A 13,014-nucleotide genomic window follows, 5' to 3' on the forward strand; every position below is an offset into this window, starting at 1 on the left:
AAGAGAGATAGATTGTGGATGTTTTGGACGATTAAAGAGGAACTTCACCAATTTTACACATTAAAGTCTGTTTACGGGTCACTGCGTATGTGGAAAAGGTTGTATTTCCTTCTGTGTTTTTCTTTTGAACTGTAGGAAATCTGCTAAATGTCTTCTGGTGATGTCACTTGAGTCAGCGTCAGATTAGACTGAAGACTACAAGTTTGAAAATGAAAAGTACTTTGAGGCTTTGGAGATAGAAATTCATCATCTTTCTCTTGGTGCATCTATTATTATTTTTTAAACTGTGCATAGTGAGTTCAGTTATGTTTTAAAAGTGCAATGCTAATTCAGTGGCCTCTTTTAAAAGGCCTGCAGTTAAATGATACACCTACGCAGGTGTTTTAAATCAAGTATCATGATTAGAGTTCTTCTCTGAGCTATTTGATTTAAAATTAAAATAATGCATTTTATTTGTATAGCGCTTTAAAAGGTACTCAAAGGCACTTTACATGGTAAAGACAAAAACAATAAAATAAATAACAATGTAAACAAGGCAGAGAGATGACATTATAACAGTAATAAACAAAACAACAACAAGAAAAACCTACATTCAAACTAACATCACAGGTTGAAAGAAGATTGAAATAGTTCAAAGTTAAATGGATAAGATTTAAGTGCAGATTAACTTGCTTTGCTGCACCTGTTGCAGTGAGATAATTTGCATATGAGTCTTTCATCATTGTTTTATTTTATTTTAAATGATCTGTTGGGGGAAATAGTAGAATATTAACATGAATTATGCCATTTAATGCATTTCACTTAAATAAATCCACATATTGTCCATAAGCAAGTCAACTAGCCACCTGAGTCTGAGGTGAAAGCACTTATCCAGTGGGGCATTTATTATTTTTTTATTTTGTGTCTCTTGTCAGGGAAACTTTTAGACACAGCTCACACACGTGTTGCACACACACACACACACACACACACACACACACACACACACACACACACACACACACACACACACACACACACACACACACACACACGCTGGACTGTATTGGCAGCCTGTTAGAGCCACATAACTCAATGAGCGGCTGTCTTGTGGGAAGTGGCTGCACAATGAAATGGCCTCGTCTGTTTACGTTCACTGGTGTTGATGACAGGTATAAATCTGTCCTCATGAGGACAACAACCGCCGGAGACTTCCGAATAGAGACGCGTCAAGCTTCCAGCGGTATTTTTCATTTTTTTGTCATGAAGAGAAAAAAAAAAAAAGTAAAGGCCTTAATATTTCTTATTAGACGTGACGCAAGTAAAAAATAGTCATGTGATGGCAATTTGAAACAAATCAATGAAGCTGGTAATTATTCCTCCACAGTGCACGTATTTATATAATAGTCTTTAATCGGATATAGGTTAACTTTGGGCACATTAATGAGACTGTTAAGTGATGTGTCGTTCATAACGGCCAGTACGTGTTTACATAAAAAATATCTTGAACTCTTATCTGAATAATCAACATTTATTATGTGTTTTTAAAGCAGCACAGAAAAATGATACGCATGATTATTATTATGATTGTGTGTGTATAATTTTAGATAATCATGGATACGAATATGCAATTTAAGCGTCACAGACACAAACATATTGTGGTGCTATTCCAGAAAAAAACAACAACTTCGTAATTAACTATCAACAAATCACTTTAGTGAAAGACTAATTAAAGGCCGTTATGGGCACATTGAACTAGAGAATAGACACAGCGTTAATCCAACAGGCCAAATCTGTTCGGATAACGAAAACATATTTGGACAAATGTTGAAGAGAGTTGGTGTCGGAGGCTTTGATTTGTATTGAATTAACTTAAGGACGTTAACAGATATAAATAAAAGCTGCATTTATGTTGAAAATGATTTTATTACAAATGTTTTCAAATAGTTAATAACAGATATAGAGTCGATCTGTCTGTAACAGGGAATCTAAACCGAAAGAAAGGTTTCTTAAGCGAATGAATTTAATTCAAAGATGAAATTAAAAGTTCGTTTTTGTTTAGATAAAAATCACAAAAATCCACAAACAAGGAAAAAACACACACACACACACACACACACACACACACACACACACACACACACACACACACACACACACACATAATCGTTTTGATCGAACTTAGCGAGTGACATAATGTGATAACAAATAGTTTTTTTTAGTTAAATTTGTGGTTAACGTTAAAGCCAATGAGCTTCAGCTATCTAGAATAAAATATAGGTTTAATTCAAATGTTTCACATATTTTTGGCTTGAGTGAGAGAGAGAGAGAGAGAGAGAGAGAGAGAGAGAGAGAGAGAGAGAGAGAGAGAGAGAGAGAGAGAGAGAGAGAGAGAGAGATGCTGGATCTTGATCACAGTCTCTCACTCCTCCTCCTCCTCCCTCTCATGTCTCTCTCCTCTCGGTTTATTCCTAATTTTCTGATTGTCGCGTTGACTTTGCTTCACATCTTGGCTGCAGATCTGATTGTAATAAGGACGACAGAGCCTTGCGGATTGTATTAAATCACATGTTTTTGCGTTAATACCCAGCAGTCCCGTATCACTATCTCCTCTCAACACGGATGTCCAGCTTCCAGGAGGGGCCATGTATCAGGGCATAATGACCACCAACCACGGACCCCCCTCCTATGAGGCCGGATTTCTGCACAACGCCTCGGCGGGCACCTCTCCGGTGTACGTGCCCACCACCCGGGTCGTCACCCCCATGATCCCGGCGCTGCCGTACCTCCAGGCTCCCGGTGCGTCGCAGCAGAGCAGCCCGGTGTCGAGCCACTCTGCCTGGGCTCCGCCGTGCGCAGACCCGGTGCCCTCCTACAGCCACTCCACCCCGGTGTCTCCGCGCTTCGCCTTCTCCACCAGCCCGCCTCTGTCCTCCGGGGTGGCCTCGGTCCGGGACACGGCGGCTTCTTACAGCAGCCCGTTAAACATCTCCTCCAACGGGAGGGAGCACTACAGCGCCCGGAGCCTCAGCGGGTCGTATCACGGCCACTACCCGGCCTACATGAGCCCCAACGTGGGTGCGACGTGGTCGGCGTCCCCCTTCGATAGCCCGGTCCTCCACGGTCTCCAACCCGGTGCTCATCATGGCACAACACGGCACCCAAACATAGGTGAGCAAATTTTTTTTTTAATATTTATTTAAGCATTTGTTTTATTTTGTGTAGGTCAAACTGTCACGCTGAACATTGTTTGTGTTTGGTTGGAAATACTGTCCGACAGAAATGTAAAGAATGTCAAACTATCAGCTTCAATGTCACCAAAAGAAGAAATAAGTGCAAATCCGAAACAAAGAAAAAAGAGAGAGAAGCATGTCCCTTTTTATTTATTTATATTTGACAACGATTATTGACAGTATGCCTACAGTTTATGGCCATACAAAATAAAAATGAGGTGAAAGGTTGTCAGGCCAGACAACCTTTCGTTGTATTCTCCTGAAAAAGAAATATATATATATATATATATATATATATATATGCAAGTGGGTCTTTAAAAAGGTCTGAGGTCTTTAAAAAATCTGATTATAATCTCTGAAAATAATCTCTTGATTAAAAGACATCAAGATTAAGGTAGTATTTATTATCTGACAGAACACACTAAACACACCAGCTGTATTTATATTATGATTTTAGAATTACAAATAAATCCATACGCTATTATAATACAATATAATATTTCACACATAATGATAAAAATCGAATCAATTATAGACGCCCCCCCTTTAAAAAAAAGATCTAACAGAGAGTTGTTTTATTGTTCATCAAACTTCTGCTGAACGAAAATGTCTAAAAACCTCCAATTCAGATGAAACATTGCGTGAGCACGTAATGGTTTTCCCCACTAGGCTCTATTTGATTAAAAACACGCCTAAAACATTAACGAATAGAAAGTTTCAGGCTGCCACGTGAGATCAATCATTACTGTGACGTGATAATCAATCGACCGGAGACACGGTGAGTCCTTGCAGAAGGATTAAAGGCTGATTGTCACCTTTTGTTTCTTGAACACAGGTTTTTATATGATATGGGGAGCACAGCTGTTATTCCTAATCATGTTATGTTTGGCAAATTTAATCCTATAAGAAAATGTATTTAACCCTGAGAGGAGTATTTGAAAGTCTGACTGCGGGCTGCTTTAATCAATGCTTTATATTGGTAATTATTTCAAGTTTTAGTACTTTATTAACTAAACACTTACTGTGTCTGATTCCATGTGCCTTGATTTGACAGTTTAAAAAAAACAAGTAAATAAAGTAATTGAGTGAAATTCATTTATGCTAACTTCATTTTGTCTTTTATTCTAATTGTATAATTTTTGAAATATATACATTGTAATTCAAATACTAAATTTAAGATAATTTCCCTCAGGAATAAAATAAACCAAAAGGCCAGATTGAGTATTAATGACAACTAATAATATATAAAATATTATATTTAATACTCAGGCTTTATTTTATAGCCACACAAACCCAAATCAAACTTCATTTTTTTTTAAAAATAAACATGTTTGATTTATCTTCATGAATCAAATATCAAATATTGAATAATTAACTCAATCTGAATTGATGAAAGTTTAATGAATTGTGGTTTATGGATTGTGTTTGATTGAGGCCTTGTGTGTGAGGTCAGATTTGATTTGAAGTGTGTGTGTGAGGAATCTGATCCTGAGCAGCAGCAGAGTCAATTATTTTAGATAAACCCTTTTCATTCAGTTAAAGCTGTTACGTTGGCCTATTCCTTTCTGTCCCTGTGCTGGGTGTATATTCGGCCTTTAGCTGCTGGTTGCCGTGAACTCTGGACCTTATCCCAACACATCGATTTTGCTTATTTGTCCGTTTTTCCGATGACTTCGACTTGCACCTTGTGCAGTCTATTAATAATCAGCGTTGTGTTTATTTGACTCCTCCATTATCTACATTTTCGTCCTAATCTGATGGGTCAAATCATTATTAGACTTATTATCACTTATTATTATTAGTTTTATCTTATTAACAGTTGATTAACAGCTACCATTACTTCTGCATTCATTGATTTCCTTTTCTGTCTGACAAATTGCTCCTAAAAATGATTTGTGTGATGATCATTTAAATGACCTCTCTACAAGGTCATCTTTTTTAACTGTTTGATTCAGAAAGAAAAAACAATCAGCTGTACAACAGTGTGACAGATAAACGCATTGATCCACACTGACCTCTTCATTTGATTACTATCACAATCAAATCACGGCGCTTAGCACGTTTACTCACTGCTTCTCTTTAGACATGTTTCAGGCTTCAACTCATTGTTTCACACTCACATCAAATTAAATCAAATCTCAGTGTTTGATGAAGTTGCGTTGAGCCGTGCAGTGAAAGTCTCTATTGTTCTGGTTGTGAATAGGAGAGAAGGGAAACTCCCTAAGCTGTGGCTTTTTCCTCTCGGTCAATAAAAGAAGAAATGAATAACAATCAGGGAAGTTAAATCTGTGAAAATATTTTTGAATTGTTTCAAATTCACCTAAATTGAGTCTCTATTAATGCCTCTTTTTTTCAGAGACACATCTCAATGACAATAAACATCTTTGTTAAACCTATTTAAGTAATAAAGTTTTGGATCAGATGCTTATCACGTTCTGCCTTGATGTTATTATTTCTTAAATTTGAACTTACTTAAATTGAAACATTATTTTATGTAAACAGCCCAACCTTTTATTGACTACAAGAGATCCTTTTTATTATATCTTTATTGGATAATCAGTATAACTTTAGTTTATTAGACATTATATCTGTATTGTCACTCTGATAGGACCCTGGCAGGGATGAAAGTCTCCTTCACACACAACGCTTCTTCCTCTGCCTGGAAGAAAAAATGACTTAAAAAGTTTTTTATTTTCATCATGTTGGAAAGTAACTTACACATACATATTCTTGCAGTTAAGTTAGCATTTGCTGGAAAATATATTAAAAAATATATATAATTGAAAAAGCAGTGAGGATGAAATGTATGAAATATAAAAATAATAATTAAGTAATTACCAGGATGTAAAACTACTCCATCACAAGTAAAACTCCTGTGCTGAAAATGTTATTTAAATAAAAGTATGTATAATTTAAAAAAAATTACTTTAAGTATCAAACTTGAAAGGAAGGCAGAAAATAATCTTGGATGGAGCTAATTTAAACTATTTAAAAAACTGTTTGCTTGTTAGATTTACAGCAATGCATCATATTCTATACACTAATCTTATTTGTTTTCTTTAAAACAGAATGTGTAACTACATCTGTCAAATAAATTTGGAGTATAAAGTTGCATAAAATGGAAATACTCAAGTTAAGTACAAGTACTTTAAACTTGGTCTTAGGTAGACTACAGTACTCAGTGAGAAAGCCCCCCCCCATTATTATTATTATTATTATTATTATTATATACTATATTTTATTGTTATTCATAGGTTTTGCATGTGAAGTCTTCTTATTAACTGTCATTAGCGACCACAGCCATGAAAAGGTCCAGTGTAAGTGTGATATCTCAGAAAAGGAAATAAATATGTATAAAACAGATAAACTTAACATTGTACTTGTACTTTTAAATGAAACAAAATAAAAAACCACATTCAAAACCTGCACAGGACAGGTATAGTCTTCACATATGTCACAGTTGTTTTCACCTTTGTCCTCTTAAAGCATCCACGTCCCCTGATAAAGACACACATTGACATTTACCCAGTGGAAAGAAAAATAAACTTCCATTTAGATAGACACACAGACACATGCAGTGTTTCTTTTGTGTATTGTCTCGTGTTGCTGCGTTGTGTTGGCTGCAAACGGCTCAAGGTTAGCTTGCCCTGCTGCGTCTTTTTTGCTCTCAGCCTTGGAGGAGGCCTGCATATGAACAGATACACTGCAGCGAGGGAGGAGCAGATGGAGGCCAGATTCCTTCTTTTGTTTGTTTTATATCTCTATTTATAATAAATATGCACAGTGTAGCGTACACTTCAAATAATCTGATTTAATTGTTGCTTTTACGGTTAATATGTTGGTGTTTTGCACATTTTTCTCCATCTGTTCTCAGCCAACCTCACAGTAGTAGATAAATATAGTAACTTTTGCTTGTCACAATCTAACCACTGATTGATGCCTCCTTCTCCTGAAAGGCTAAGTGGTTCTTCAGAGATACTCTATGTGCAACTTTGCATGAGATGTCATGCTAACTGAGAGAGAGAGAGAGAGAGAGAGAGAGAGAGAGAGAGAGAGAGAGAGGAGGGGGGGAAAGAGATATGACAGAAACAAAGTCTCTATTTGAATATGATGGAGCTCTACTCCGTCTATATTTCCAGCCAACTCTATCAGTCGGAGGTGAAAGATAAGGAGGGATTCCAGGCTGCTGTTGTGTGGGCCTGCAAGACTGCAGCCTGCACCTCCTGCTGGTGCAGAGATGCCACTGCATTTGATAAAAAGCGTTTGACAGTGCAGGAAAAGTGTTTATTAAGGAGGGTGGAGAGAATTATTATTATTATTTATGTGGTATAAACTCTGCTGGAAGTTATTTCACATCAATGAGCTCAGTTTGGTCTGTAAAATGATACAGTATTACGTTGAATCTATGTAAAGTCTATTTTTGATTTTCTTTGCAATGTAATTCTAAAGTTGTTCACTATTTCATATAGCAACTGTAAAAAAAGTTCAGTTTTTTATTATGTTTTGCAAGCAAAGTCTTTATATCCAGAGTTATTAGTGACCGTCAGATGGAGTAAAAAAGGGCTGTGTAATTATAGGTTCTCAGAAAAGGAAATAATCACTTACAGTAAAAGTACTGCAGATTGTACTTTGATCAAGCTGATTGAATATACGTTGTTACTTTTAGATGTTGTCACTTTATTCCCTCATTAACTGTCACCACTGTAACGAATGAAAAACAACTATGTGACAATGTAAAACCAGAACGGGACAGTTAGTCTTCAAATATATCAAAGTATATTTAATTTTTCTTTGCAATGGCTGTCAATGGAATCAGAATGATCATCATTAGCTTCATCAACTTAATGCCAAAACACTATAAATAAAACATGGACTTTTCAGAAAAACAGCTGTTGCTTCAACCAGAATGTTTTTATTTATTTATCCAGTGCAGTTATGATTATTAAATAACTTATTCTAGCTCATATAGATGATTGATTCTTGAGCTGATAGAGAACTCACAGTTTTACTCGAGTTATGCAGTTTACTGTTCAATCCAGATCAAATCAGTTGTTTTTAGGCTCACCATATTTCTTACTTGTCATCCTCCTTCAGACATGTATGATGACTTTGCTGAGGGGCGAGAGTGTGTGAACTGCGGGGCGATGTCGACCCCCCTCTGGAGGCGGGACGGTACCGGCCACTACCTGTGCAACGCCTGCGGACTGTACCACAAGATGAACGGCATCAACAGACCTCTCATCAAACCTCAGCGACGGCTGGTGGGTGATGTACTATTACAGTGAAGCAACACAGTGTGTGAATGGGTGATTAATTCACCTGCAGTGTATCTGAATTAAAAATGAATGCATTTTCTTTCCTCCTTTTTTTAACTGATGGCTCTGACATACTTTATATCCTGCAGTCTGCCTCGAGGAGGGTTGGCCTGTCCTGCACCAACTGTCACACCACCACCACCACCCTGTGGAGACGAAACGCAGAGGGAGAGCCGGTCTGCAACGCCTGTGGCCTCTACATGAAACTCCACGGGGTAAGCGCATCTCTGCTACTGCTGAAATCTTGTACATAACCACTTTAAGCACATTTATACTTTAAACTAAAACAGATCAGACTTTTTGAAAATGCATCTTTAGAAATAGTGGAATTAGTGGATCCTCTGAATCTTGATCTCACGGCTAAGAGTTATTTATTTGTCCTTGTATCTTGACAGGTAGCACGACCCCTGGCCATGAAGAAAGAGGGGATCCAGACCCGCAAACGCAAACCCAAAAGCCTCAACAAATCCCAAACTGGTGAGCTTCAAAACCACTTGTGCTTAGGTTGGTTTGGATATGTATATATAAATATTAGATTAACAGGATCATACTGTAGCTAAGACTTCCACATTCACTCGAGCATACTGTCTGTGAATGGGTAATGACTTCAGTTCTGGTGCTCCACAGGGACCCCGGGCAGCGATGGGACTCCAGTCACGCCAAGCAGCACTCCCCGAGCCTCCACCACCACCGAGGAGCCTCGACAGATAAAGACAGAGCCGGACACTCATAGCTTGTACACACACCACAGCGCACACGCACAGGTTGGACACGTTTTTGGTCAAATTTCAAAAAAACTTTTACATCGGTAATTGTGATTCTGTACATTAGAGTCTGTAATTGTGATGATGAAAGAGGTGCAGGCCCTCATTGCTCATCACATTCAGCTAGATGAACTTTATAAGCTCAGAGAATTGTATTACCTAAAGGCCGAATGACAAAGCACAATATGTCCTTTCAGATTATTATAAAACAACAGATAAATCCAAATTATTATGAGCCAGATTGTACAAAATGGAGTGTTATATTTCATGTATTATATTGATATATATCACACATGCAAAATGGAAAGGAAAGTCTCTATCTATGATGGATTGCCACACAGAACAGATCACGTATCAGATTCTCGTACTGACCTTGGCACTATTTTTTTCACTATTCCTCTAGATTTCAGCCCTGCCTACCTACATGGCAGCTCAAGGCAGTGCCATTCCTCTCAAGATGTCCCCTGGGGGCCACGGTTTGTCCTCTGGCTCCAAAGCGGAGCCCTGGAACAACCTCATCCTGGCCTAGAAGACCTGCAACACAGCATTTCTAACCATACCCGATTAAACTCTCCGGAGAGACGAGCGTCTCCAGGCAGCAGACTGCCGCTCTGGATGCAGATGTCCCTGCAGCCTTCACACCGTTCTGTGCCGTCAGTGCAACACTTTGGGACAAATGTTTGGGCGCCACAAAAGAAATGGAGATCTTTAACAGAACTGCACAGATATTGTGCATTCAACCCCAGCAATCGATGGACCGAAAGGAGTTTGTTAAAGAGCAGCACTGTGATTAGACAACTCTTGATGTGAAAACTTTTATTTGGTCACTCTATCATGCCAGTGCAAGGGGATCAAGTGATACTGTAACATACAGTACCAGTCAAAAGTTTGGACACACCTTCTCATTCAATGGTTTTTCTTTATTTTTATTTTTTATTTTTTTCTACATTGTAGATTAATATTGAAGACATCCAAACTATGAAGGAACACATATGGAATTATGTGGTAAACAAACAAATGTTCAACAAACCAGAATATGTTTTATATTTTACATTCTTCAAAGTAGTTGAATGAGAAGGTGTGTCCAAACTTTTGACTGGTACTGTACACCAGTAACAAATAACAGTAATGACCAGTCTTTATCTCCTAGGTTATTTTTATTTCATTATATATTTGTTTTCATTTTCATATTACATAATACAGACAATTCTGCGAAAAAATTAGGAAGAGAAAAACCAGGAAAATAATCCCAACAGCCCACTTTAATGTCAAACGTAGCACCAAGGAAGAGTTATAGAAAGTGTACCTCAAGGGTCAGCTCACATTTAGAAAAACAACAACTATCTTCACACTTGCATATGGTATTTTCTTGCAGAAATGTAATCACAGTGCAATGGAGATAAATGAAAATTACATTTAAAATGTCAAAAGCTCTTTGGAGAACAAACAATAGCCGGTTACTTATTAAATCAACGAACCTCAGTGTGGAAAGTTTTCAGTATTTTGTATGATTGTTAGATTATTCAAACCGTTCATACAAGATCCTCTCTTTTGATTATCTAGAGTATTTGGTAAAGCACGTTGCTATTAAGTCTTTCAAAGCTCAGATTCAGCACCAATATATCAAAACTTAAACAAATAAAACAATCTGCAAAACAAAATACCACTGGTAAAAAAAAGAATATTTATGTGATTTGTGATCTGGGTGAACTGACCCTTTACACACTTCCCAAAACTGTCACACTGGTTAAAATCTCTTATATGTGATACCAATGATTGTAAAGAACAGGTGTTATTTCATCTAATTGCAAAGAGAAAAGCTAATCAGGAGCATTTCTCATAAACTTACTGTAACTAAAAGAGAATCGCTCAAGAAATCCGTCACTCCACAACACCAGAGATATGTCCTTCAGTAAAGATGATCTCCCACTCAGTGCAATAGAAACAGTTTCCTGGTGGCCTTTTGTTCCTTGATGAATCCCAAATTGTGTGCCTTTTGATTCAAATGTAAAAATAAATAAAATACATGTCAGTATTGACACCTCTATGAAAAAATACATGAAAAACTACCTTTGCAGCTTGCAAGTTGCACGTGATGAATGTGGATGGAAGTAATTGCACATAGCTCCCTCTGCTGACACAAGAGCAGATGTGCATCCATAAGAAAGCTTAATCCTCTTTAATCCTGCTAGTATTTATTATAAAATGCACAACCCCCAAACCACACTGTCATCTAACTATCATCTGTTAGCTGAAGGTCGTTTGACTTTATGACGGTGTATTGTATCAAGACTGTACAGATTGTTGTCAATGCTCAATGCTTTAATTTGCTTGTGACAATCATGGGGCAACATGTGTAAATGTGGGATATGGACACATGTAATTACCAACAAATATATGAGCATATATGTAAAAAAAAAAAAAAAAAAAAAAACTCCACTCCAGTATAATTGTAATACACCATTTGTGTTATATTGTAAGTAAAGACACAGTGAGAGACGGACATGTGGACTTTCTCTGTGTGCACTAACACTACCTGATGCCCTTCCTCTGTGTGCAACTGTAGCTCTGCTGAGGAAACTAATAAAGACAAAGCATTTTGACTTAATGCAAATGGTATTTTAGATGCATTAAATGGTATTTTAAATGCACATGTGGGAAATATATAGTCTTGGCTTCCTCATCATCTTTGCAAAGAGGATGGTTATCGGGCAACTTGCGGAGCTTCTTCTGAAAACTGTATCCTTCCAATTTCTAAGTATTCTTTTGTGAACTTTGCAATATCGGTGATGAAAAGCTGGACGGTACATTGATTGAAGTCTTCAGTCAGCTTCTCCCTGATAAACTCAGCATATTTGCCCTGCACCATCTCTTTCCAGCACTGTTGAAACGAGAGTCTTATTTGATCCTGCATGGCGTCAGATAACTGTGAGCTAAAAGTGTAATCAAGAGCAAACGCACATCCTCTTTCTAAATATTCCTCAAAGCTTTCACTTTTTTCTGAAAGCAGAACTTGTGAAGCTTCGATCACAGTGTTTGCCTCCTGTGTGAAGATTTGTTTCTCCTCTTCTGGTAAGCTTTCGATAATACTATGCATATTTTTAAAGCAACTCCTCCAATCTTGCCCCTGCACTATGTTTATCAAATCAAAACCTGCAGATCTCAGGGGGTGTTTCACAGCATTATACATCATTTCACATAGAGGATTTATTTCAGTCTTTTCAGCTGCTTTAACGTAGCTCTTGTGGTCTTCAGTCTGATCCATACAGTCCACTTGGCTGTAGTTAATATCCTTGAACAGGTTTTCTTTAGTTCCTTTGAACCCCCAGCATTTCAAATAACCAATATGAGTCTTTACTCCATACACGCTCCACCACTCCTGAGCTTTCTGGACCAGGTTCAGCATGCATGCATCTGTGTTTCTAGCCAAACACGGGCTGTTCATGGTGAAAACGTACACCTTCCAGTCCTCTGAGACGGACTCTGACTCCAGAAGTTCCTGTGTTTGTTTGATGATGATGTCCTCGCTGTGTTCTCCGTTGTTGTAATTAGGATAATAAGGTCCATACATGACAATCTCTTCTCGTTTCTCAATAACGGCCCAAGAATGCTGCTTGTCTGTTGAACCACATTCCTCTGTGATGTCACGGTGAAACTCCACAAAATTCTTGTTGACGGACTCGTTGAGCGAAATGCCGTCGTTGGCTTGTCTGAGCTTGAGAT

The 13,014-nt window shown here is 37.7% G+C and overlaps 1 protein-coding gene across 2 annotated transcripts; it reads left to right on the top strand.

Annotated features, from left to right (window-relative positions):
* The first annotated feature begins 2,422 nt into the window (after positions 1-2,422).
* Positions 2,423-9,825, top strand: gata4 (GATA binding protein 4). 2 transcript variants are annotated; one of them, XM_054618835.1, is made up of 6 exons: positions 2,423-3,150; positions 8,307-8,473; positions 8,617-8,742; positions 8,923-9,031; positions 9,155-9,291; positions 9,695-9,825. In XM_054618835.1, exons 1-6 carry the CDS (start codon positions 2,625-2,627, stop codon positions 9,818-9,820), a joined length of 1,191 nt encoding a protein of 396 aa, XP_054474810.1. In that variant the 5' UTR covers positions 2,423-2,624; the 3' UTR covers positions 9,821-9,825. The 2 variants fall into 2 exon arrangements, with proteins under 2 accessions (XP_054474810.1, XP_054474811.1); XM_054618836.1 differs by having other exon boundaries at positions 8,923-9,004.
* Positions 9,826-13,014: the final 3,189 nt, after the last annotated feature.

The sequence above is a fragment of the Anoplopoma fimbria genome, chromosome 18 (genome assembly GCF_027596085.1).
Source record: "Anoplopoma fimbria isolate UVic2021 breed Golden Eagle Sablefish chromosome 18, Afim_UVic_2022, whole genome shotgun sequence".
Taxonomy (NCBI): domain Eukaryota; kingdom Metazoa; phylum Chordata; class Actinopteri; order Perciformes; family Anoplopomatidae; genus Anoplopoma; species Anoplopoma fimbria.

Coding starts and splice junctions, on each gene's coding strand:
- gata4 (XM_054618835.1), top strand. CDS start 2,625: ATGTATCAGGGCATAATGACCACCAACCACGGACCCCCCTCCTATGAG. Junction 8,743..8,922: donor TCTACATGAAACTCCACGGG/GTAAGCGCATCT, acceptor GTATCTTGACAG/GTAGCACGACCCCTGGCCAT. Junction 9,032..9,154: donor TCAAAACCACTTGTGCTTAG/GTTGGTTTGGAT, acceptor GGTGCTCCACAG/GGACCCCGGGCAGCGATGGG.